The 25,481-nt window shown below is 51.0% G+C and overlaps 1 protein-coding gene across 2 annotated transcripts; it reads right to left on the reverse strand.

Annotated features, from left to right (window-relative positions):
* Nucleotides 1–279: 279 nt before the first annotated feature.
* Nucleotides 280–11,614, reverse strand: FUT7 (fucosyltransferase 7). 2 transcript variants are annotated; one of them, XM_075120409.1, is made up of 3 exons: nucleotides 11,397–11,614; nucleotides 3,460–3,531; nucleotides 280–1,927 (listed from the first exon to the last, which is right to left on the reverse strand). In XM_075120409.1, exon 3 carries the CDS (start codon nucleotides 1,904–1,906, stop codon nucleotides 806–808), a length of 1,101 nt encoding a protein of 366 aa, XP_074976510.1. In that variant the 5' UTR covers nucleotides 1,907–1,927; nucleotides 3,460–3,531; nucleotides 11,397–11,614; the 3' UTR covers nucleotides 280–805. The 2 variants fall into 2 exon arrangements, with proteins under 2 accessions (XP_074976510.1, XP_048678394.1); XM_048822437.2 differs by lacking the exon at nucleotides 3,460–3,531.
* Between the last annotated feature and the right edge of the window lie 13,867 nt (nucleotides 11,615–25,481).

The raw sequence follows: 25,481 nt of genomic DNA on the forward strand, positions 1-25,481 counted from the left end.
CCCAAGCTTGTGAGTTCAATCCTTGAGGGGGCCATTTAGGGATCTGGGGCAAAAATTGGGGATTGGTCCTGTTTTGAGCAGAGGGTTGGACTAGATGATCTCCTGAGGTCCCTTCCAACCCTGATATTCTATGAGACTGGCCTTCCTTCTGCCGCTCAAGGTCTGGCTGGCATCTGAAGGGTATTTGAACCCCAGAGAGAGTTCATTGATCTTGCTGGTGCCCCTCCCCATCTGCCCCACCCTAGCACTGCAATACAGTAATGCAGAGCAGGGGGTCACATTTACCCCTCCCCCCTGACCTCGCTCCTCTGCCCCATTTATTCCTGAGAGGGCAAAGGGGAGCAACTAGCCATTTCTTTGGCATTCCCTAAACAAGGGCTGGCAAATCCTAATTTCCCAGCCCAGCAACGCTCACTGGCCTGCCCTTGCCAGTGCAGAACCCGCCCACCTGCTGAACTGCAGACTCAACGATCCTCACTTAGCACCGTCTATTTCCAAGGCACCGGTTAGTCCTCACAACACCCCTGTGAGGTAGATAAGTGTACGAGCCTTTATAGATGGGGAAGCTGAGTACCAGCAACATGCACCAGGTCTCGCCACGTCTGTGTCAGAGCTGGGACTGGTACTCAGAGCTCCTGGCTCCCAGACCCAGGTCCTGCTCAGTGCCCTCAGTCACCCCACCAGCCACTTGACTCAAAACGAGCCAGCCCTCACGGACATCCTTTTCCGCTGATGCAGACGGCCTGGCTTCTCTGTACAAGTCACACATCTCTGAAAAGCCTCAGCTTGGTCCAGCCCCATCTTCTCAAGCACTGAACCAGCTCGCCAGGTCAGGGTAGATTTGCCCCTGGGCCAGGCGGGGGTACCTGGTGCAGATGGTGCAGAACCGTTCTTGCCAGTCTGTGTAGAGCTTCACCCTATACCTCTTCCTCCACTCGAAGAATGCCCTGTAACGGCTGGAATTCATGGTCTTCAAGAAGCTGGCCAGCTCCTTCATGGAGCTGAAGTCCTCGGTGTGGATGAATGAGTCTGCGGGGATGAACTTCTCGTAGTTGGCTCGGGGGGGCCCCAGTACCACTGGCACTGTGCTGGCCAGCAGCGCATTCCTCCACAGCTTCTCAGTGATGTAGTCCTTGTGGATGGAGTTCTCAAAGGCCAGGTAGAACTTGTACCTGGAGGTGGTCGGCAAGAGGCAGTCTGGGCACAGTGGCTTCTTGTTTGCTTTCCCATATATGTTCACTTGGAGATGTCTGGACAGCTCTCTGTAGACCTGCACTCTCTTCTGAGTCCGGTGGTAGTTACTAATGACCCAGGACACCAAGCCAGTTTTGGTTGGAATGTCCACACTGGCTGATGGATGGCGCACAAGCTCCCCATATGGCATGAAGATGTCCGAGTCTTGTCTGTATGTCATGACCCAGTTGAAGGTTTGGTTCCAGCCAGTCAGTGCCTTAGTGTTGGTGGGGGACTCCAGGGTAACCCACACCCAGTTTTGTCCAGGAGGCCTCCTTTCTGTTGGGAGTCTTACCTTGCCCTGTTGCAGCTCCCGATGATGGAACACCACAACATCTGCCTGGTTAAAGAATCTGTGGTCCCCCGTCAGCTGGCAGCCCTTGATCTTGTAGCGGTCTGCGCAAACGTCAGTGCTGAGGTTCAGTGTGTGGTGGAAAGGCCAGTGCCAGATCAGGACTGTCAGGGGTTCGCTGTGCCCCAGGGTTGGGCCAGGAACCTCAGATTGGTAGCCAAGGAAATTCAGGTTCCAGAGAATGACTGCAAATATTATTGCACTGGCCAAGGCCTTCAACATAGGTAAGGAGCAAGTTCGCATCTTCAGCAGCAGCTTACATTGCACCTGCACTGCTGAGCCGCTGGGTGGGTTGGGTTCTTGGCAGAATTCCTGCTTCATGAACAATGTTGAGTCCAGCCCCTGGAATGGAGAAGAGGGACAGTAAAAATCAGCCTGCTCCAGCATATAACAATGCACCTTCTGCAGCCTCCTCTTTTCAGGGGGCATGTGTCTGAGCATCTTGGTGGGTTGGGAGGAAATTCAAGGGGACGCAGGGAACTAGCAGATGGAAGGAAAGGAGAAGAGCTGATATCACTAGCATGGCTAAGGTCCATGATCTTTACAGAACGTGGTCACTGATCTGTGTGACGGGGTTTACAGGACTCTTGCTGCCCCTTGGATTCGACCCTCCTGCCATAAGCTGTCCCACCCCAGTGCTGCTCAGAGGGAATACCTTGTATTAGGTTTTGGGGATTAAATTTCAGCAGAGGGCTGCAGAGTTGGATGAGGGAAGCACTTCCTAGCTGGAGCGGAATCTGGTGCAGCTGAGACTAGCCAGTCTCGGACCCTTAGGAAGAAACTGGTCAATGCCTGGGGGAGGGGTTGCTATTTAGCAGCCGGGACAAGAAGCTTGAGCCCTAGGAGAGCTGCAGTGTGTATATAGATGGCTCTATTTTCATTCTGCTAAAGGGTTTAAACAGCATGAAGGGGATGTGGTCACATGCTGGAAGGTTTGTACTTATTTATGGTGGTTATAACCGTGATACCCCTGAGAGGTGTGTTTTTGCAGAAGCGGGGCCTCTGCAGTTTATTTCCAGCTGCAAAGCTCAGAGCCCTGCCTCAACAGCCCTGGCTTGAGAGCCCCTAGCAGCTGGATGCTCACAAACACACCAGCTGGTCCGATTCCATAGGTCTCCAGAGATCGACCTGCCTAGGGTGACCATGTTTCCCTATGCTGAATACAGGACACCTGGTAAAATTACTCTTATTCAGGCGAGTTCGATAGCAATCAATCAGAGCTATGCAGCACCATCGTTCAAATTAACATTAAGTTGACTGAGCCCCTGTTAAAAAGAAACCCTGCGTAGCTGGATTATTTTTATTTACCTTCTTATCTTTAAGGCTGCCAGGGCTCCTTCCCCACTCTGAACTCTAGGGTACAGATGTGGCGACCCGCATGCAAGACCCCTGAAGCTTACTTTCCCAAGGCACAAATTCCACCTTGTCCTTGAACAGTACGCTGCCACCACCAAGTGATTTAGACAAAGAATCAGGGAAAGGACCAGTTGGAGTTCCTGTTCCCCCAAAATATCCCCCCAAGCCCTTCCACTCCCTTTCCTGGGGAGGCTTGAGAATAATCTCCGAACCAATTGGTTACAAAGTGATCACAGACCCAAACCCCTGGGTCTTTGGACACTGAAAAAAAAAATCAATCAGTTCTTAAAAGAAGAATTTTATTTAAAAAAAAAGAGAAGGTAAAAATCCCCTCTGTAAAATCAGGTTGGAAGATAACTGTACATGGTAACAAAAGATGAACAAAACACAGGGGAACCCCCTCTAGTCTTAGTTTCAAAGTTACAACAAAACAGGGATAAACCTCCCTCCATCAAACGGAAAATTCACAAGTTGAGAAAACAAAGATAAACTAATATGCCTTGCCTGGCTGTACTTACAATTTGTGTAATATGAGAGACTGGCTTAGAAGGGTTTGGAGGACCTGGATTGATGTCCGGTCCCTCTTAGTCCTAAGAGAGAATGAACACAGAAACAAAAAACCCAATATAAAGCCTCTCCCCCCACCAGATTTGAAAGTATCTTTTGTCCCCATTGGTTCCTTTGGTCAGATGCCAACCAGGCTATTTGAGCTTCTTAACCCCTTACAGGTAAGGAGGAATTTTAGGCTACCCTTATGGTTATGACAAAGGCTTTAGGGTTCACAGGGAGAAGTGACACACATACACTCCGGTATACCTCTCTCACATGGGGGGCAGGGGGAGGGGTGACCGACTGGCCCAACCCTCTCGTCCCTGCCTGGTGCTCTCCACCATCCATGCCTGGCTGGGCCCCCGGGATGGACCCGCCTCTCCTGGTACCTGGCGCCACATCTTCCCAAGGCAACATGCATGTGTGCGGGTTGGGGATGGAGATGCAGGGTCACATGTGCTCCCCCACCCCCGATTTCTGCCAGGGTTCACACCAGAATGTGGCCAGCAGCAGCCTCTAGGCACTGTGCGGGAGGGAAGGGACGGGAGCTGCTTCCAGCCGTGGGGGAGGAATGCCCTGGCCTGTGTCTTTGCTCCCCCCACTTTCCCTCCCCCACAGCTGGAAGTGGAAGCAGCTTGTCCCTTCCTGCCCCCACAGTGTTGAAAGGCAGCTAACACCTGCAGGCCGCTGCAAGCCACGGACAACCCAGCCGCCTACAGTGCGGGCAGGAAGGGGTTAAGCCCTAAGGATGCATCAGGGCCCAGGGAACCTGACTGCAGGGGCTTCAGCGAACCGGGCCAGAGAGGTGGCTCAGCAGAGGAGGGTGCTTAGGGGATGGAGAAGCCCTGTGCTACTTGGGGCCAGGACCGGCAGGGGAGGGGGGGGGCTGGAAGGCGGGGGTGAGGGACAGGTAAAGAGGATGCTAAGCCCTGCCTGGCGGGTGGGGAAGGCTACTGTGGAGCCTTCAGGTTCGGGGTATGAACGGGTTGGAAATCGCTGCCCCCCGCCACTCAAGAGCTTAGCTGAGGGGCGGAGAGGCTTAGAATCATAGAATCATAGAATATCAGGGTTGGAAGGGACCCCAGAAGGTCATCTAGTCCAACCCCCTGCTCGAAGCAGGACCAATTCCCAGTTAAATCATCCCAGCCAGGGCTTTGTCAAGCCTGACCTTAAAAACCTCTAAGGAAGGAGATTCTACCACCTCCCTAGGTAACGCATTCCAGTGTTTCACCACCCTCCTAGTGAAAAAGTTTTTCCTAATATCCAATCTAAACCTCCCCCACTGCAACTTGAGACCATTACTCCTCGTTCTGTCATCTGCTACCATTGAGAACAGTCTAGAGCCATCCTCTTTGGAACCCCCTTTCAGGTAGTTGAAAGCAGCTATCAAATCCCCCCTCATTCTTCTCTTCTGCAGACTAAACAATCCCAGCTCCCTCAGCCTCTCCTCATAAGTCATGTGTTCCAGACCCCTAATCATTTTTGTTGCCCTTCGCTGGACTCTCTCCAATTTATCCACATCCTTCTTGTAGTGTGGGGCCCAAAACTGGACACAGTACTCCAGATGAGGCCTCACCAATGTCGAATAGAGGGGAACGATCACGTCCCTCGATCTGCTCGCTATGCCCCTACTTATACATCCCAAAATGCCATTGGCCTTCTTGGCAACAAGGGCACACTGCTGACTCATATCCAGCTTCTCGTCCACTGTCACCCCTAGGTCCTTTTCCGCAGAACTGCTGCCTAGCCATTCGGTCCCTAGTCTGTAGCTGTGCATTGGGTTCTTCCATCCTAAGTGCAGGACCCTGCACTTATCCTTATTGAACCTCATCAGCTTCCCCCTGCCAGTGCTGTGTGGGGCTTTGGCACATGCCTGGCTCTGCTCCTCCTGGCCAGTGCCCAAGGCTGGAGGGTCTTGGGCTCTCCCAGGGGGCCGGCCCAGCTACAGGCAGCAGGGAAAGGAAGGAGCCGCCGGTCAGGCTGCTGGTGAGCTGAGTACTCCGACCAGGGGCTGGTTCTCCGCACAGCACTGGGAGCAGGACACGCCCTGCCAGGGGGGATTTGGAGGAGCAGCTGGGGATGGGGAGGAGCAGCTGGTGAAGGGGCAAAACAGGGAGAGGACGGCGAGAGGGGGAGCACGTAAAGCACTGATGGGTGGGCAGCAGAGGTGACACGTAACCGGCCTCTGCCTGGCACTTGCCTGCGCACACCAGCCACCGCCGTCCGGACGGGGGTTGGGGACCTGGTGGCCGACAGCCGGCACGCAGCGGGGACTGTGCTGATGGACCAACAGGGGGAGTGGCCGCCCCACGCGCTGCATCTTTATCCCACCTCCAGCCTTGCACACCCACCCCCATCATCAGCCACTGAACCCCCCAACTCACTGCTGATGGGCAGGCAGCTGGCGAGCAGGGATCCAGCCAGCAGCAGGCCCCGCCAGACAGAAAATACGGGGCAATTTGCCTGTTTTTAAGAAAAAGTCAGGACACTTGCAGGAGGGCTTAGATATGGGACTGTCCCTTTAAAAACGGGACGTCTGGTCACCCAGCTGCCAGAAAGCACAATGGCCAAGGCTAGCCACAGTCAGATGGGAAATAAGGTGTACATTTTTAACAGTGAGGGTAATTAACCATTGGAACAATTTATTCAGTGTTGTGGGGGATTCTCCATCTCTAGTCATTTGTTTTTTAAGGATCTATGTTAGCTCCAAAGGAGTTGTGCTGGGGGCGATCTCTGGCCTGTGTTGGACAGAAGGTCAGTCTGGATGATCATAGTCAACCCTTCTGCCGGTTGAATCTATGAACGTATCACAAGTGGCCACTGATCTTGGGAGTCCATCTTGAGCTCAGGCTCACCCAGGCTGAGCTCGAGTGCTGCTTTCCAGGGGGAGCTGAGGGCATGCTGCGCCTCTAAATATCAGGCCCTGGTGTGTCAAGATGAGCATCCAAAATCAGAGAGCACTTGTGAAAATGTGAGGGGGGCTCTGAGAGGTCTCTAAAGTCATGGCTGATGTGGGAAAAGGGGCTAGATAAATGTTATTTACGCCTCCACATAATACAGGAGCCAGGGTCACTCAATTAAATGAGCAGGCAGCAGATTTAAAACCAACAAAAGGAAGTATTTGCACAACAAACAGTCACCCTGTTGCCAGGGGATGTTGTGAAGACCAAAAATATAACAGGTTTTAAAAAAAAAAGAACTAGGTAAGTTCATGGAGGATAGGTCCATCAATAGCTATTTGCATCCCTGACCATCTTTGGCTACCCAGGGCTCTGGGTGTCCCTACCCTGACTGCCAGAAGCTGGGAATGGGCGACGGGATGGATCACTCCATAATTGTCCTGTTCTGTTCATTCCCTCTGAAGCATCTGGCACCAGCGACTGTCAGACGACAGGACACTGGGCTAGATGGACCATTGGTCTGACCCAGTATGTCTGTTCTTTATGCATTTGGAGCTGTGGTTCAGGTTATTTAATGTCATCTCTGGTTCATTCTGCACACACCAGCCCCAGCACTGCCCAGGCTGCACTGGATAGTAATACTGTCTACCCCATTCACATACAGTCCCACAGGAGCATGCAGATCCCACTGTCTATCTCTAAACACTTTACAGATGGTGGAGGGGGGAAGTGTTGTTATCCCAGTATTATAGAGGGGAAAACTGAGGCAGAGGAAGCAACTTGTCCATAGTCATGCAGAGAATCATTAGAAGAGCTGGAAACAGAACCTGCGTCTCCTGCTGCCTTTTAAGGCCATTACCAGAGAATACTCATTCCTGTACTACTTTAAATACAAATAAATACGTTTCAGGCAGCAAGATCAATTAACTTTGAGCAGGGGGTTGGACTAGATGACCTCCTGAGGTCCCTTCCAACCCTGATATTCTATGATTCTATGAACTGAGGGCTTGTCTATATGGAGGCTTAATCTGTGACAAGCGTGGGTGTACATCTACCGGGCACCAGCTTGCCACGCATTGTCCGTGTGGACCCTGCTACAGTGCACTAAAAGTTCCATAGTGCGCTTTGACCTATTGTTGAGTGAAACTGCCTGTTCAACCTTAATTCATCCCCCTTGTGTGTGTGCATTATGAGACAGTCTTTAATTACATACTGTTTCTTCCACAAGGCCCCAGCCTCCTTCAGTGCGCAGGATGAACCTGCGCTGGGGATGAATCTGCATTGTGTCCTAGAGAACATTGTCTGTAGGATCCCTATGCGTCGCTAGTTGCAGAAGTTGGAAGGTGTGTAGTGGATAAGGCAAGGGATTGCAGGCAAAGAAAGGACAGTCTGATGACTAAGGCAGTTTAACGCTGCACTGGAGAGCTGGATTCTATCCAACCGTGTGCCACAGAGCTCCTGTGTGAGGATGGGCAAATCACTTACATGAAACTCTTCACAGGTGGTCACTAACTATGTGTTTGCTCATTTGCTGACTGCCCAATGTGAGACCCTCAGGGCTGATTTGCAGAAGTGCTGAGCACTGATAGTTGCAACTCCAGTCACTGGGAGCTGCACTTTGGACATATAAAATGCTATAGAGCGCTCAGTACTCTGAAGAATAAGGAGCAAGGCATCTCAAATTGGGCACCCAAAATTAGTGAATACTTTTAACCTTTAATCTCTCTGTGTCTTAGCTCCCCATCTATAAAATGGGGCAAATACTGCCCCTCATCTCACAGTGGTGAAAATAAATTGATTAACGTTTGTAAAGTAGCCAGGTTCTCCAGTGAGGAGAGCCACAGGAAACCCAGGAGGAAATTAATAATTGTGTCTTCAGAGCAAGGTTTGAATAGTGTGTAATAACTAAGCTCTGGGGCCACACGTTGAACAACGAGGAGCAAAGAAAATACAGACTAGGTGCTCGTTTATTGAATGCCATCCATCTTGTGCACTGAAAGAGGCCAGGGGCTTGTGGAAAAAATAGCATTTGATCATATAATTAAAGACTGTATCATAATACATATGCACAAGAGGACAGGGCAAATGAAGGTTGAGCAAGCAACTTAATCTTGGCATTTACTAACTTGAGAGGACTTGACTTTGCAACCTTAGTAACATGATTTTACTAAAAGAAAAGGAGTACTTGTGGCACCTTAGAGACTAACCAATTTATTTGAGCATGAGCTCACGAAAGCTCATGCTCAAATAAATTGGTTAGTCTCTAAGGTGCCACAAGTACTCCTTTTCTTTTTGCAAATACAGATTAACACGGCTGTTCCTCTGAAACCTGTCATGATTTTACTGTAGATTTGTGTGTATATAGACGAGGGGTAAAACACAGACATGTAGGGCCCAATTGTGTTGCTTCCACACCTTGTGTGGTCGCTTACATCAATACAAAGTGGGTGCCAAATACTGCCAGATCAGAATGGGAGCACTTTGCACGGATGTAGCTGACAACACAAGCAGCGTTGCAAAGGAGGATTGACCAAGGCCTGATCTACGCTGAGTTTGTGTCCAGGTATAACTGTCAGTAAGAGCTGTCCCTACTCTGGAGGTACTATACTGGTATAAAGGTGCCTTTATACAATCTGGCATGTTCTCCTTCCTGTAGAGCATTTTCCTGCACGGGTGTAGCTAAAGGGATACAATTTTTGTGTGTAGACAAGCCCTTAGAATTCAGAATCTTTGAAAATTAAGCACAGCTTTGATTTACTGAGCTTTACAGAGCCCCCTCTGGGCTCCCATCCTGCGCTCCAGGGTCCATTCCATAACAAACACATGCTCCAAGTCTCCTGGGATAACAGCAATAAAACAACAAAAGCTGGACTGGAACTAAAGGCCGCAGCCGTAAGTGCCTGTGCTGTGATTCCCCGCAGGTTGGCGGTGCCCGAGTGGGTTTCCGTGTTTGTGCCAACATTTAGTTTAACAAAGCCTGGGAGACAGTTCAGTCTCCCCCCAACCCCCCAGCTGGAGCCGCCAGCCTGTTCAATCGTTTGACAGATCGAGTTTTTCCAAAGAGCTCAGAGCTGGATTTCCAAATGCTCAGCACTCAAACTATGGGCCCAATTTTTAAAAAATAGCTCAGCCCCCAATGTGCACCCAACGTGCAGAGTGTCTTGGAGAATCGGGCTTCGGTGGGTAAAATTTTCAAAAGTCCCTTGGTGACTTAGAAGCCTAATTTCACTGTCAATGAAACTTAGGCTCCTAAACCACTTAGGGGCTTATGACTGTTTTACCTTTGTTGCCTAGCTGATCTGCTTAAATGCTGATTTACAAAATAATCCTTTAGTCAGTTTCATGTTCTTCCCCAGACCTCCGGAGAAAGGCTACTTCTGAGTCACTTTTCATTGACAGGTCCCTCCTTTTCTTCCTCTCCAGTCTCTAGACAATACAGCAGCTGGGATTTAGTTACAGAAAAACTCACATACCCGAAGAGATGGGAAATCTCTGCTTCCTTGAATCCTCTTTGTGGAATATACAGAGAGCTAATGTTAGGTGACAACTAATCCACGCCCCACTCCCTATAGGCCGGACTCCAGAGCTATATTAAGTTAAATCTTCAATAAAAAGCACCAGCATTCCCTTTGGGAGACCATTCCACGTGGATTGCCCTGCTAGGCTATTTTCACCCCCCTCTTAGCGGACCAATCCCTTACCCAGAATGCTACTTACACAGGTAGAGAGGAATTGCAAGCTGGCCTGAGGTTCCCATTTTGGCACACCGAGATTGGAATTGGAGAGGAAGGAAGGTTAACCCCTGGGTCTGGAGCCGTCTGCTGGGAATGGGGCCGAGATGTCTAGTGCAAACTAACCTCACTAACTCGTCACTATGGTGGTGTATTTGGTTGTTGTGGTAATAGTGCCTTGTTATTGTTATGGCAACTGAGTTAGATTATTAGGGGATAGCCCAGCCAGTTTTGGCTGGTTTGGTTAGTTCAGTGGTGAAAATAAATGGCTGCTTTCATGGCTCACAGCTCTTGATTTCTTCCTAAAATTGCTGCCCCCAAGGATACAACAACTATGGTTAGAACAGGTTTCAGAGTAGCAGCCGTGTTAGTCTGTATTCGCAAAAAGAACAGGAGGACTTGTGGCACCTTAGAGACTAACCCATTTATTTGAGCATGAGCTTTCGTGAGCTACAGCATCCGATGAATGCATCCGATGAAGTGAGCTGTAGCTCACAAAAGCTTATGCTCAAATAAATGGGTTAGTCTCTAAGGTGCCACAAGTCCTCCTGTTCTTTTTATGGTTAGAACAATTACTTTTCGCAGTACGTCTCTCAAAAGCCGGGTGAATTTCTCCCATTCCTACGTGCCATCCGTCCTCTTATTGCTTTTACAGGATGCACACCGAACTTCAGAACACTCTTGGTTTTAAGTGCAATGAAGTCATTTCACCCCCTGTTAAACGGCGAGGTTTGGTTTTCTCTGTTAACATTGCATTTTCAGTGGATCTTGTTTAATGGAGCAGTGGACAGCATTTCCCTGACCCTTTCTAGAGGAGCTGCTGTAGGAGAGCTCTCTAGTCACTGACCTTGCTGTAGGGTGACCTGACAGCAAGTGCGAAAAATCGGAACAGAGGGTGGGGGGTAATAGGAGCCTATATAAGAAAAAGACCCTAAAATCGGGACTGTCCCTATAAAATCGCGACATCTGGTCACCCTGCCTTGCTGCCTATTTTTTAAAAGGCACTCACTCCTCAAGATTGTCTAGTCCTGTTCCAAAATGCACCAGCTTCTACCCATCTGCCAGCCACGTTCCTGGTTAATCATAGACTATCAGGGTTGGAAGGGACCTCAGGAAGTCATCTAGTCCAACCCCCTGCTCAAAGCAGGACCAGTCGCCAGTTTTTGCCCCAGATCCCTAAATGGCCCCCTCAAGGATTGAACTCACAACCCTGGGTTTAGCAGGCCAATGCTCAAACCACTGATTTCAGGCAGTGTGCTGAGCGCAGAGACTTACCGTCCGGTAGCATCAGAAGCACTGTAGTGTGTCCTGGATGGTTTTTCCTTCTCCCCCATGTCTGCTGGTAATGCTGAAGGAATCCATCCAGCTGAGGGCTGCTCACAGGCTGTGGTCACTCTTAACTTCTGCTTTTCTGTGGTTTCACCATCTCCTCTTCCTCCACAACCTTTCCTGTTGCTTGTTCAGCTGTTTCTAGAGAAGGCTGTCTCACTGTACCCAGCCACCCAGCTCTGCTTCCACTCCTAGATGCCACCCCGAGAAGCAGGGCTGGGTGTTCAAGTGAGGCAGGAGAGGACAGCAGATGTCCCTCCATCTCGAGCCCTCCATGGGGTAGCCTGCGAAGGGAAACCCTTGCTTGCTTTCGTTACATGATGACCTGAGCTTGCTTGTGCTCTCTCTCTCTTCCCCCACCCTCCGGCCCCACCCCCGCTCAATAAAAAAAGTTGTGGTTAGTTTTTTTTCTGGGTTTTCCCCATTTATTTTCTCCAGCCTGTCACCTCCTGCCTTCCCTGGCTGGGGGGGCTGGGGGGGGATATATGGTAGCGAAGCAGCCTGGCCACTTTCCCAGCCCTTAATCAAGGCAGTCGGGATTCATGTTGCCAAGAAAGAAGTTTTTCTCCCCAGCATTTGAGTTAAATGAAAGTTCGCAACCCCCTCCCCCAACCCAATCCCTTCCTCTCTCCGCTAACCGTGTCCCTCTTCCTTGGTCTCAGGATCCTGCTAGTTTTCCGGTCAGCTGGAGTCTGCCAGGCTGGATTGCTCATTAAAATACAAGTGGCGGGCGGGGGTGGTGGTGGGGAAACAGGACAACACTTTGGGGCCCTTTCGTTCTCCTTCATAAAGAAGCAGAAAATGACACACACACCCCTTTTTTTTTTTTATTCTTTGGCACGTCCTTGTTCAGAGATTTATTTCTTCCTCTTTCACCTAGTCCATAAACGGGTGAGTGTGTGATGGGTGGGGAGGGGACGTACTAGCGACAAAACGGGCTGCAAAAGAGCCAAGCTTTGGAGGGTTGTGATCTCCGCCAGGTTCATGGAAGCTCTGCACAGTGTGTTACTTTATGCCGCAGTGACAGAGGTAACTGCACCCCCCGTAGGTGGGTTAGCCTGTGAAGGGGAATCCTGTGTGTGGGATCCCCTGGGAATCCTGTGTAGGGAAACCAATGAGAGATGGTGGGGAACAAGCTCTTCCCTTTCAGCTCTGATCCTCCCACCCAACTCCCCCATGCTGTCTGAGCACCTGGGAGATTCATTGCATAGTTTAACCTGCCCCACCATTAATGCTAGATTAATAGAATGCACACTGCAGACCACTGAGCTCCCAGGGCCTGTCTTTATCTGCAGGGTGCACATATCAGAGAAAGCCCTTTAGCAGGGAGGTACACGTCCCCCAGGGCTGTGTGCTCTGTGGGTTGGGTCGGGTTTCCCCAGGGTATGTGCACCAGGGCTGCATTGTGCCCTTCATGTAATGTCTGTAATGTTGCCCCCTTTCAGCCTTGATCCTGTTAGGTGGGGGTCACTGCATCAGGAGGGTGTGACATTTGTGTCTCCGCCTTGGCCGGCAGTGCCAGGCAGCCGGGTTGTTCCCAGAGATATTTGGGTCTGATCTCCGCTCGCCTGTGCTCTGAGTAGTGGAGGCTCTGTGGTGGGGATAAATACTAAATGCTAGTACATAGAACTTATATAGTACTCTTCATCTGTAGGTCTCCGAGCACTTTACGAATGTGGGTGATCTCTTTACCTCCATTTCACAGAAGGGGAAACTGAGACCCAGAAAAGGGAAGTGACCTGCCAAAGGTCACCCAGCAGAGCTGACAATTGACTCCAGAACTCCCGATTCCCAGTCCAGTGCTCTGTCCTCTAGGCCACAATGCCTCTAAAGCTGATCCATGATCCCTCCCTGCCCTCTTCATGGTCATGGGGATTGCTTAGGCATGGATTCATCAAGTCCAAGGCCAAAAAGGCCCACTGGGAACATCTAGTCTGACCCCCCTGTACAACACAGGCCAGAGACCTGACCCACAATCATCCCTAGAGCAGAGCTTTTAGAAGAACGATCTGATCTTCATTTAGAAATAGTCAGGGATGGAGAAGCCACCACGACCCTCGGTAAATTGTCCCAGTGGTTATGGAGCACAGTGTAACTGCTGGACTCAGCAGGGTTTACCCTTGCTTTGGAGTTCCAGCCTATTTGCCAGCCAGCCCTCCGCTGGGGTAGGTAGTAAGCGGCACCCCAGATACTGGCAGTGGCAGATACTGGTTGCAGCGGCAGAAGGATTTCCCACCTGAATGTACAATTCCATTAAAACCAACGTTTTTTCCCCCATGGAACTGTCAACCCTGATCTCAAGTTTCAAATATGCTGGAGGAGATTTCAAAATGCCGTTTAGAAATGACACCAACAAATTTTGTTTCAACTTTCAACAGCTGTTCGTTTTAAAACAAACAACAACAAAAAAACAAACCCCAGGGCGAAGGAGGTTGTGAATGAACCAGGAAGGGTGGTTTTGTGTAGAAGCGTCGGGTTTAAATATTAGCGGTGGGATACGATAGCTGTGAAGCTTCCCACAGGGCAGCAGGTGTTTTTCATCTGGAGTGAAGATTTTGGGGGGATGAAAATCTTGTGAGCAATGAATCATAAAACATCAGGGTTGGGAGGGACCTCAGGAGGTCATCTAGTCCAACCCCCTGCTCAAAGCAGGACCAATCCCCAATTTTTGCCCCATATCCCTAAATGGCCCCCTCAAGGATTGAACTCACAACTTTGGGTTTAGCAGGCCAAAGCTCAAACCACTGAGCTATCCCTCCCTCTGCAATGCTGCTTTTCTGCTTGATTCATGTGGCTCCTGCAGTGCCTAAGGGGTGAGGGTCACAAGGGTTCACAAACCAAGCCAAAGAAATGTCAAAGCTGAGCTGGGGAGCTCAGGGCCACACTTTAAGTGCTGTCTTATTACCGTGGCTACACCCAGGGCATGGTAGATCCTTCCGCCACTTTAAGCAGCGGTTCCCTGTTAGGGGATTCATAAGAAATCTGGGTCCACCCCTGCATGGCCTTGCCCCAGGGCACCTGCCCAGCCACAGAAATTCTGTGTGGGCGCAGGCCGGTGGGCTCCAGCCAGCCTCCTATGTCCTTGCCCAAAGTCCCCGCCCCAGACCCAACAGGCCTGTGCGGGTGCAGGCTGGCGGGCTCCTGACTCAATGTGGTGCTTGGTGCCACCGTCTGTGTCTTGTCACAATCTGACTGCAAACAGGATGCCAGGCTCATTCGAGACCCCAGTGACTCATCCTGAAACTGCCACCCACTCACTGGTACTGGCAGCCTTTTCGCCCTCCCCGAACTCTGCCCCTGCTGCCCTCACTGACATGCCACTGCCACAGAAAAGGAAAGGAGAGCAGGTGTGTGCCACATATAGGGGCTGGTTCTCTGTTGCCCTCCAGAGCAGCCCCCAGCAGACCCCTGACGGGGCTCCATGTCATTATCTGTGTGATAATAGCAGCCGGAGATCAGGGCCCCATTGTGCTAGGTGCTATGCAAACACATAGTAAGAGACAGCCCCTGCCCAGAAGAGTGCACAGTCTCCACAGACAAAGGGTGGAAGGGGAAACTGAGGCACAGAGCAGGGCTGTGACTTCCCCAAGGTCACACAGCAGAGGCAAAAATAGAACCCAAGTCTCCTGCTTCCTGGTTCATTGCTCTGGCCCCTGAACTGGCGGATGCTGGCGGCCACATGGGCACAGACTGCTGGGAATTGCAAGGCCCTGGTCGTCATGGGACTGTGGCATGGGTGGGCTAATCTGAACATTGGACTCCCTCCCCCCAAACCAGTCACCCTCCCTCCCCCCTTGGGGTTGCTCGGGGCAACCGAGGCATGACCTGGACCTGCTGTTTAGGTTGAAATCTCTTCAACAGAGGAAACCCTAGAATTCCCCAGGCCCTGCTGGCCTGATTCATCTGCTCCTGTGTGGCACGAGAGGACAGTGCCCTCAATGCCTTTCTCTTCCTCTAGACCCTCGACTCCTTGAGGAGACAAAATGCCAGTCTCCCCTGTCGCCGCTATAGGGTGCTCTGCCAGGTCAGGGCAGCACTGCGGCCGCAAATTAGCAACCCTGGGCCCCTTCCCCAGTGCTAAATCCAACACAAGAGGGTTTTCCTCAAGGCTGCAGGCTAATCCCCCCTTGTGCAGGAGGTCAGACTAGATGATCATAATGGTCCCTTCTGACCTTAGTGTCTATGAATCTATGATCCCCTCCCCCAGCCCTCTGGGGAGTCGGGGTCCCTAAGCAAACCAGCAGGAAGAGCCCTGAGGAGCTCCCCAGGGCTCCAGCAGCTACTTGCCCTCAGCTCGCTGTTTCAGTGTCTCACTGGCACCAGGAGTAGGAAGTGCCATGTGGTTCAGGCAACGCCCCCGGCACCCTCTGAGGCCAGCTACAGCTCTGGGTTGGGTGTTTTTTTCCTAACCAAATGTGTGTCCTATTTCCTGTTATCTGCACACAGCTCCCTCTTCACTGATGTGTAAGCTAGATACCAGGTGGCTTGCAGCCCAAATTCCGCCTCGCTGCGGTTTAATCATCCTACGCCGATCTCCTGAGAACAAACGCTGTAACTCACACCCAAGAGAAAAGGGAGGAGGCCACAGAAGTGCCCAAGGGCATGGGCACATCCCTGCTGTGCCTGTCCACATCCACAATAGCCTGCAGCTGCCTAGGGCCCTGTGTCACTGGGCTACATGCAGCGGGCACGCTAAGCTTCAACGCCGCTCCTGCTCCAAACATGCCCCTTGAGCTACAGAAGAATCTCCATTGGCCCATGGTGGCACAGGGTCTATGACACACAGCTGAGGTTTTTTTGATTACACCCGGTAGAGAGCAGTGGAATGTGGGAGGCCAGTTCACCCCAACAGAAAACTTCACCAGGGGCAAAGCCACCTACTTTCCATGGCACTGTTAGGAAGTAAGGACAGATATCCAGCTCCCACTGTGCCATGTCCTCCTGGAGGGGAGTTCCCCCTGAAAGTGGGGGCTGGGATCAGTGCAAACAGCTTCATGGAGCCTGCTGGCCATTGTGCAGCAGGAGCCTGCCTCGGCAGGTCTCCCAGTCTCCCACCCTTGCTCTGTGGGAGCTCATGCTGCGATCAGAGAGTTGGGCTAAGCTCTTTACAACTCAGCCTTCAGCGAGCAAGATCTTGCTGGCCAAGTCAGCCCCGCAGCTAGTCCTATGTGATTTTCATAGCTCTCAGGGGGCTCTGTGAGGATTCATGGGACTGGGACCCAGGTCTGTAGAGTGCCAGGTAAGCAGTACTTCCAGGCAGCCTTGGCAAAGCCATGGTCAATGCACCAAACATCCTGGGAGACCAGTCACTGCAGGATGGCACATCCACAGCAGAGGTGACTGGTAGCTCCTCCCCTGACCACCGATTGGACCAGACCAGCTATTTAAGCATGAAGGGAGGCCCAGGAAGTTGTCTGTGTAACAAGTCAGGACTTTGACTTGCTGCTGAGGCAGACCCTCACCCTGTCTTGCTCCTCATTCCTGGCCTTGCCCTGGGTTCCTGGTTATTGACTCTGGCTTAAGCCTTGTCTCTGGTTCCTGGCTGTTGATTGCAGCTTATCTTCCCCCAGCCTGACTGCCTATGGCTGTAACGTCTGGACATGACTGCCCAGCCCCAGTCCCTGACAGGCTTGCACAGGAGCAACTAATTGGAATTTAGGGCAGTGCTCCAGTTATGGGGAAAAAAGCACCAGCTCCTCTCCAGCACCAAATCCACTCAGCTGGGCTGGAAAGGCAGGGGAACAGGGTGGCTGAAACCAGGAGCTGCAGCCCTGCAGAGTCCCTAGAACCCAGGCCTGGCATTGTGCTGCTGCCAACTTCAACCACGGCTCCCCCCTCCTGCTGGCAGAGGGCGCTGCCCACGGCTCCTGGGTGAGACTGATTTAGGAGCCGAAGACCCATTGACATGATCACTTCTGAAAATGGGATGTAAGTTCCTAAGCCACCTGGGTGCTTTTGAAAATGTTACTCTACATCATCTTAGGGTCTGTCCTCCACAACTCAACACAAAGGATGCTGGGCAAAGCCTGCTCTCTTGTTCCTCCTTCCTTGGTGTCCCTTAATGTTCATTCCCGTTCTCTCATAGTCCACTGGGTGGACCCAATGGCAATCCTGTTTTACTGGACCTCTTACAATTACAGTTGGACAAAGTGGGGACTGGATAATTAAGGTGATTAGCAACGGGATACAGAGCCTCTGCCTTCTAGCGACTAGGCAGGTCAGTAGTGACCAGATGTCATTACCATCTAAAGTATGCAATATTGTTGTAGCACTGTTGATCCCAAGATATGAGAGACAAGGTGGGTGAGGTCATATATTTTATTGATCAACTTCTGTTGGTGAGGGAGACCAGCTTTTGCGCTTACGCAGAGCTCTTCCTCAGGTCTGGGAAATGTACTGTGGCTAATGTCTGCAACAGACACGTCAAATCAAGTCACGTTGGCTGGCAGCTGCCGCAGTTAGTACATCGCTTGTGCACACGCATGCTTGGCTCCTTGTGTCGGCAGCGCACGTACCCACTAGGACAGCTCATGTCGATGTGCAGTGGAGTGCACCATGGGTAGGCCCCCACCGTGCAACTTGCCACCATCCAACACACTGTCTTTTGAGAAGGTTTGGCAATGCACGATGGGACAAGAACGAGTCATGCAGGGGTGACTGGGAGCATGGGGGTCAACTTCTCAGTTTGCAACTGTCTCCGTCTCATAATGTTATTTGTATCCCATAATGTTTATGCCTTTTTTTTTTTTCAGAGTCCCACAAACCCATGCTGCCCTCTCACTGTTTGCCATCTCGGTCAGAAGAACGGAAACTGCACTGCTCTGCGCTACTGTCATGAGCGTTGCAAGCACAGGGCATAGTATTTGCAGAGCCACAAGAAGAGACGAAGGAGTGGAGAACATGACGAGTCCATGGAGGATGGATTGCTGTGGGACATAGCGAGAACCAATTCAAGACAGTTGGCGGGATTCACCGAGCAGCCGCAGCTGGCAGAGCGCTGCTCCTGGGCAAGAGAAACGAGCTCTGAGTGGTGGGTTCGTATCGTCGCGCAGGTTTGGGGTGATGAGCAGGAGCTGCAGAACTTTTGGCCGTGCGAGGCCACGGTCCTGGATTTGTGTGCTGAGTATGCCGCAGCCGTCCAGGGCAGGGCAACCAGAATGAGAGCTGCACCGACAGTGGAGAAGCGAGTGGCATTCGCACTGTGGACACTTGCAAGGCCAGATTGCTATCAGTCAGTCAGGATCAATTTGGAGTTGGGAAATACACCTGTGGGCCTGTTGTCATGAAAGTGTGCACAGCCATTAATCATCTTCTGCAATGCGGGTCTATAACTGGGTTAAAAAAGAACTAGATAAGTTCATGGAGGAGAGGTCCGTCAATGGCTATTAGCCAAGATGGTCAGGGATGCAACCCCATGCTGTGGGTGGCCCTAGCTTCCAACTGCCAGGAGCTGGGAGTGGACGATAGGGGATAGATCACCCAATGATTGCCTGGCCTGTTGATTCCCTCTGAAACACCTGGCATTGGCCACTATCAGAAGACAGGATACTGGGCTAGATGGACCATTGGTCTGATCCAATACACTGTTCTTATGACTCTGGTCAATGTGCAGGACACAGTGGATGGATTTTCAGCAAGGGGGTCCCTGAACTATAGGGGGTGGGAGTGAGAGATGTCACACATATTCCTGTTTTGGCACCAGCCCACCTTGCCACTGAGGACATCAACAGAAAGGGTACTTTTATAGGTTTATGCAGGCGCAGGTGGGTCACTGGGGACACTTCACTGACATCAGTTTGGGCTGGTCAGGGAAGGTGCATGACAAGCGCATCTTTAAGAACCCAGGTCTGTTCAGAAAGCTACAAACCGGGACTTTCTATCCCGGCTGGCAGATCACCATTGGCAATGTTGAAATGCCAATAGAGATCTTGGGGATGCAGTGTACTGCTTGCTCTCCTGGTGCACGGAGCCAGACACCTTGACAGCACCAAGGAACGATTCAGCTACCAGCTGAGCAGGTGCAGAATGAGAGTTGAGTGGGCTTTTGGTTGTTCAAGGGAATGCTGGTGTTGTTTAATCACAAGATTGGACCTCAATGAGAAAAATATCCCAATGGTTATAGCTGCCTATTGTGTCCTGCATAACATCTGTGAAGCAAAGGGTGCAAAGTTTCCACCGGGGTGGAGGTGGAGCAGCTGAGTTTGAACAGCCAGATACCAGGGCTATTAAAAGAGCTCAAGTGGAGCTATATGGCTCAGGGAGGCTTTGAAAGACCATATCAACAGTGAGCCAGAGTAGTGTGTTGTTGTTGTGTGCTGTGCCTGGCCCTGCTCTTTTGTGGCCTGGTAGGAATCATGTGGGACTATAGCGCTGTCAATGCACCGAGTCATTTTGTTTGTGACCAATCCTATGAGTTGGATGAAACTGTGCAGTAATTGGTTGCTTTCAGAACTGCTAAGCCCTCGACAACATAAGTTGTGAACTAATATAGATGAATTATGTTCTGAATAATAGCATTTTATTCTGTAACAAAATCAGTGCAAAAAAACCCATGCAATTTTAAAACAAATACATTAAAAACTTAATAAATCAATCAAACAGAATTTATGGAGGGGAAAGAATGTTCATGTCCATTTCAGCTACACATCCACAACCCTACAGGTCAGTGTAGGTGAAGCTGTGATTCATAGAATCATAGAATATCAGGGTTGGAAGGGACCTCAGGAGGTCATCTAGTCCAAACCCCTGCTCAAAGCAGGACCAATCCCCAACTTTTGCCCCAGATCCCACATGGTCCCCTCAAGGATTGAACTCACAACCCTGGGTTTAGCAGGCCAATGCGCAAACCACTGAGCTATCCCTCCCCCCCCACATTAAAGACATTGTCTTTAATGTCCCCGGGGTGGAGTGGTCGGGGTACTGCAGTGACCCCTGATGACATGTACAATGTTGCGGGGGTCGGGGGGCAGCATAGGGAGGTCCCAATACTGTGCTCTCAATGAGCGGCAGAGGACTGTGAGTCCAGGATTGTTGAACCTGCAGGTCTACTAGAGTCTGCAGCATTTCTGTTTGCTGCCTGAGAAGCTCCATTATGTCCTGGTGCATCTCCCTCTCCTTTTCCTGCTGGGATCTTGGCCCTTTCTCCTCTCCACTCTTTCCTTCTCCAGGCTAGCTGCAACGTTCATCCTCCAGGCCCTGTGCTCACGGTCTGAAGCAGCGCTGGCTTGCAGGATCTCATTGAATGTGTCATCCCGAATCTTCTTCTTGCTCCTCCTCATCTGGCTCAGGCGTTCCACGGATATGGAGAGAGGGAGACACTGAAGGCCACAATGGCAGCAGCTGCAGATAAAATACACAGAGCTTTGTCATGTATTCATTCGGAAAGTAAAACTTAAGATGCAGAACTCATTCCCCTTGCTTCCCTAAAGTTTTAGGCACTACATTCTCACTTCTGCTTGGGATTGCTTGTACATGGTGTAACCCCAGGGCCGTCCCTAGACATTTTGGTGCCATACACAGCCCCCCTCCGGGGCTCGGGGGCATCCCCAGGCCTCCGGCTGGGAGCCGGCAGAGCGGTTCGGACTGGGGCCGGGTTGTTCCACTTCCCGCTGCCTGGTGAGTGCAGGGCATGCCCAACCCCTGCTGCAGTCCTCTGGGATGTAGCTCAGGGGAAGGGGTGGAGTGGGGGTGGGGCTGGGGTGGAGCAGGAGTGAGAAGAGGTGGGGCAGGGGCAGGGGCTTTGGGGAAGAGGCGAAGCATGGGTGGGGGCAGCTTTCCTGGTCGGCTCAGCAGGCTGGGGGATTGGGCTGGCCACTGGAGCAGCATGCAGCTACGTAGGTGTCCCAAATTTCCTGGTGCCCTACACAGCTGCGTAGTTTGCATACGGGTAAGGACTGCCCTGTATAACCCAGACACTTTCTGGGTGTGGTGTTCTGTCCCTTCTAGTGGCACCGAGACTACTTAGAGAGAGAGTTCAATGAGTCTGCTCTACAGTCTTAGCTAACAGCCGGTTGGCTTTTAGCTCATGCAGTAGAGGCTCATGCACTAAGCTCCAGAGGTCCCAGGTTTGATCCCACCGTCGTCAAGCGGGGTTTGTCAGTGTTACAATGGCATCAGTGGCAGCACCAGCCATGGTGAGCATGGCCTGCTGAGGGATGGGGAAATGAAGAAGGAATTGTTCTGTTGCATGATTCTAGTTGTAGAGGGCAATGGAACTGAATATTGTCACCATTTCCCACCGGCGGTGGTAATTTTAGCTGATCTCTAACTCCTGCGGGTAACAAAGGCAGAGAGAACACAGCTGCAGCTGGAGTCCAGAAGCTCCCCAGGCCCGGATTCTGCTAGTCTGTGTATTGCGATGTTGTCTGCTGAAGTTATCGTGGCATGGGAAAGTGTCCTACCACAGAGGAAGAAATAAAGCAGCCTTCCCTAGAAACCTTCAGCAGGGAGTGCAGAATATCTCCAGGAAAGTTTCCGAGATCTCCCTGAAGGATTCAAGGGACACCCATGTGGACATAAACAAACTCCCCCCCAACTCTCCTGGGGAATGGAAAGCAGATAGCAACATTACCTCTTTTGGTTGTGTGTGTGTGTGCCATCCCTGTAATTGAAAATGTATCTGCACACTTACTCAAGGTTCCTTCTTCTGCAATCGTCTCGCCCGTGCCTGACTGGCAAGACTGGCTGGACTGTGGTGGAATCAAAAACAGGTCCAGTCTTGCTGTGCAGCTGGATCCCCCTTTCGCCTGTCCCCCATATTCCTCTTCCTCCTCCTCCTCCTCTCTGTTCACAGCAGAGGACTGTGACTGGTGCTCCTTGGCGCTATCCACGGTGATGTGGGTACTGGGGTCTTGGCTGAGTATGGCATGCAGATCTGTGTAAATGCGGCCGGTGTGTTGCTCAGCACTGGATCGATTGTTGGCCTCCCTGGCCTTCTGGTCTGCCTGCCGCAGCTCCTTGGCTTTCACGTGGCCCTGCTGCAGGTCCCTGCCATAGCCCTTCTGCATTCCCTGAGCAGTCCGCTCGCTGACGTCCGTGTTTCTACAGCTTGTTTGGAGCTGCACCTGCACAGACTCTTCTCCCCAAAGGCCCAGGAGATCTGCGATCTCCTGGCTACTCCAGGCAGGAGCACGTCTGGAGTGTGTAGCCGGCATGGTCAGCTGGGCAGTTACATTCAACCACCGAGAGTTGCTAGGGGAGCTCGCCAAGCCGGGCAACCAGGAAAATGAATTTCAAAAATTCACGGGGCTTTAAAGGGGAGGGGGAGCTTCCAGTCTACATGACCCTTGAGCAGTGAAAAAAGGAGGACTTGTGGCACCTTAGAGACTAACCAATTTATTTGGGCATGATCTTTCGTGAGCTACAGCTCACTTCATCGGATGCATCCTGTGGAAAATACAGAAGATGTTTTTATACACACAAACCATGAAAAAATGGGTGTTTATCACTACAAAAGGTTTTCTCTCCCCCCACCCCACTCTCCTGCTGGTAATAGCTTATGTAAAGTGATCACTCTCCTTACAATGTGTATGATAATCAAGGTGGGCCATTTCCAGCACAAATCCAGGGTTTAACAAGAACGTCTGAGGAAGGAGGGGAGGTAGGAAAAAACAAGGGGAAATAGGTTACCTTGCATAATGACTTATCCACTCCCAGTCTCTATTTAAGCCTAAGTTAATTGTATCCAATTTGCAAATGAATTCCAATTCAGCAGTCATGGGTGGAATTCCTCAAGGGCTTCTTTTCCATGGGTCCAGATGATGAAGATGTCATCAATATAGCGCAAGTAGAGTAGGGGCATTAGGGGACGAAAGCTGAGGAAGCATTGTTCTAAGTCAGCCATAAAAATGTTGGTTATGCTTATGCTCAAATGAATTGGTTAGTTTCTAAGGTGCCACAAGTATTCCTTTTCTTTTTGCGAATGCAGACTAACACGACTGTTACTCTGAAACCTTGAGCAGTGGAGATTACAATTGTGACCAGAGCGATCAGCGTAGGGCATTGTGGGATAGTGGCTGGAGGACAGTTACGGTCAACATAAGAAGCACAGTGTCTACACTCGCACTATGTCGATCTATGTACATGGACCCTGCCTCCACACTGCTCAGGGAGGTGGTGTTACTAAGTTGGCATAACAGGGCACTTACATCGGTGGGAGATGAATTTAAGTGTAGACAAATGCACAACTAGGTCAACATAAGCTGCCTTGTGTTGACCTAACTTTGTAGTGTAGACCAGGCCTCAGGGTGTCACAGCTAAATACAGGGTGGAACAGATTGTTTAGCATAAGTTAACATGTATTTAAAGGGACCATTCAAGGTGAACACCCACCAGTCATAGAGGGGGAAAGGCCAGGAGCAGAAAAGAAGGGTAGCTTATGTGGGGAGTGTTAGTGGGTTATAGATTGTTTTAATAAGCCATAAATCCAGTGTCTCTGTTCAATCTGTGAGTTTCCGTGTCTAGCAAAGTTAAGAATTTAAGCTCCTCTTTTGAAGGTACTGCACAGATTGCGTTTGAGAATGAGGACTGAGAAGTCAGCTATCGAGTGATCGCTTTGTGAAAAGGGTTCACTCACAGGAGATACGGTGTTTTTGTCTCATCAGTTTCCTGTGTGAGTTCGCTGGAGAATCTAGTGATTGTCTGGCCTCACCCACATAACTGTTACTGAGGAATTTAGTGCACTGGATGTGATAGGCATGTGTAGGGCCCAGGGAACTTGTGGGGGGTGTTGGTCATCGTAGCAGTGGATATATATTTACAGGTTTTGCATCTGTTGTTCTGGCAGCGTCTGATGCTGCTTTAAGATGGTGTGTCCTGGTCTGTGAGGAGCTTGCTTCTGATGAACTTGGAGAGGCTGAGGGGTCATTGGCGCCGACTTCCCCTCTTTACCATGGGTGCTCGAGTCCCCCAGGCCCCACCCCCACTCCACCCCTTCCATGAGGCCCCGCCCCGCCTCTTCCCACCCCTGCCCTGCCCCCATTCCAACCCCTTCCCCAAATCCCTGCCCCAGCCCCACCTCTTCCCTGCCTCCTCCCCTGAGTGCAACATGTTCCTGCTCCTCCCCCTCCCTCCTGGAGTGTGCTAACACTGCCAAATAGCTGTTTGGAGGCAGCTGGGCGGGAAGCGCTGGGAGGTGGGTGGAGAAGCTGGGACATTGCATGCTTGGGGGGGAGGAGGAGGTGGGGCCAGGGTGAGGGGAGCTTGGCTGCCAGTGGGTGTGGAGCACCCACTAATTTTTCTCTGTGGGTGCTCCAGCCCCGAGCGCCCATGGAGTCGGTGCCTATGTGAGGGGCTGTCTGAAGGCCAGAAGAGGGGGTTCAGGAAAGATTTCTTCAGGATGTCAGCTGCATCAAGTGTGGGTTGTAGTTGTTTGATACCCCGTATGGGTTCCAGTGTGAGCTGAGAGGTGACAACTAGGGGGTGTGCAGTCAGAGGGGGTTTTATTTAAGCAGGCAATTGGTGGTCTGTTCCATAATGCAATCTACGTCTCTTGTGGAGTGTCCATGTTCAGTGAAGGTTAAGTGTGTTAAGGTGTATAACCTCAACTTCCTCCTCGGAGCATATTCTATGGTACCTGAGTGTCTGTCTGTAGATAACAGATTTCTTGGTGTGTTTGGGGTGATTACTGTATCTATGAAAGTAGGTGTTGTGATCCGTGGGTTTCCTGTGTTTAATTATCTGTAGATTCCATTGTTGAAGTTGATCATGATATCCAGGAAATGAAATGAAATGAAAGTGTGGGAGTGATCTAGAGAGAGTTTGATGGATGGGTGGTGGTTGTTGAAGTTGTGGCGGAAATCTGAGGGAGTTTAGGTCGTCTGTCCAGAGGATGAAAATATCATTGATGCAGGTACATCATTGGTTTCATGGTGCATTGTCGAGAAATTCTTCCTCAAGGTGGCCCATGAAGAGGTTGGCATATTGAGGAGCCATCCTAGTACCTCTGGGAGTTCCCACGGTTTGGACAAAGTACTTGTTGCTTGAGCAACTTCAGTGGAGCCGCACAGAGGAAGGTTGCACTGCGGCTGCTCA

Source organism: Caretta caretta, chromosome 16 (genome assembly GCF_965140235.1).
Source record: "Caretta caretta isolate rCarCar2 chromosome 16, rCarCar1.hap1, whole genome shotgun sequence".
Lineage (NCBI taxonomy): Eukaryota > Metazoa > Chordata > Testudines > Cheloniidae > Caretta > Caretta caretta.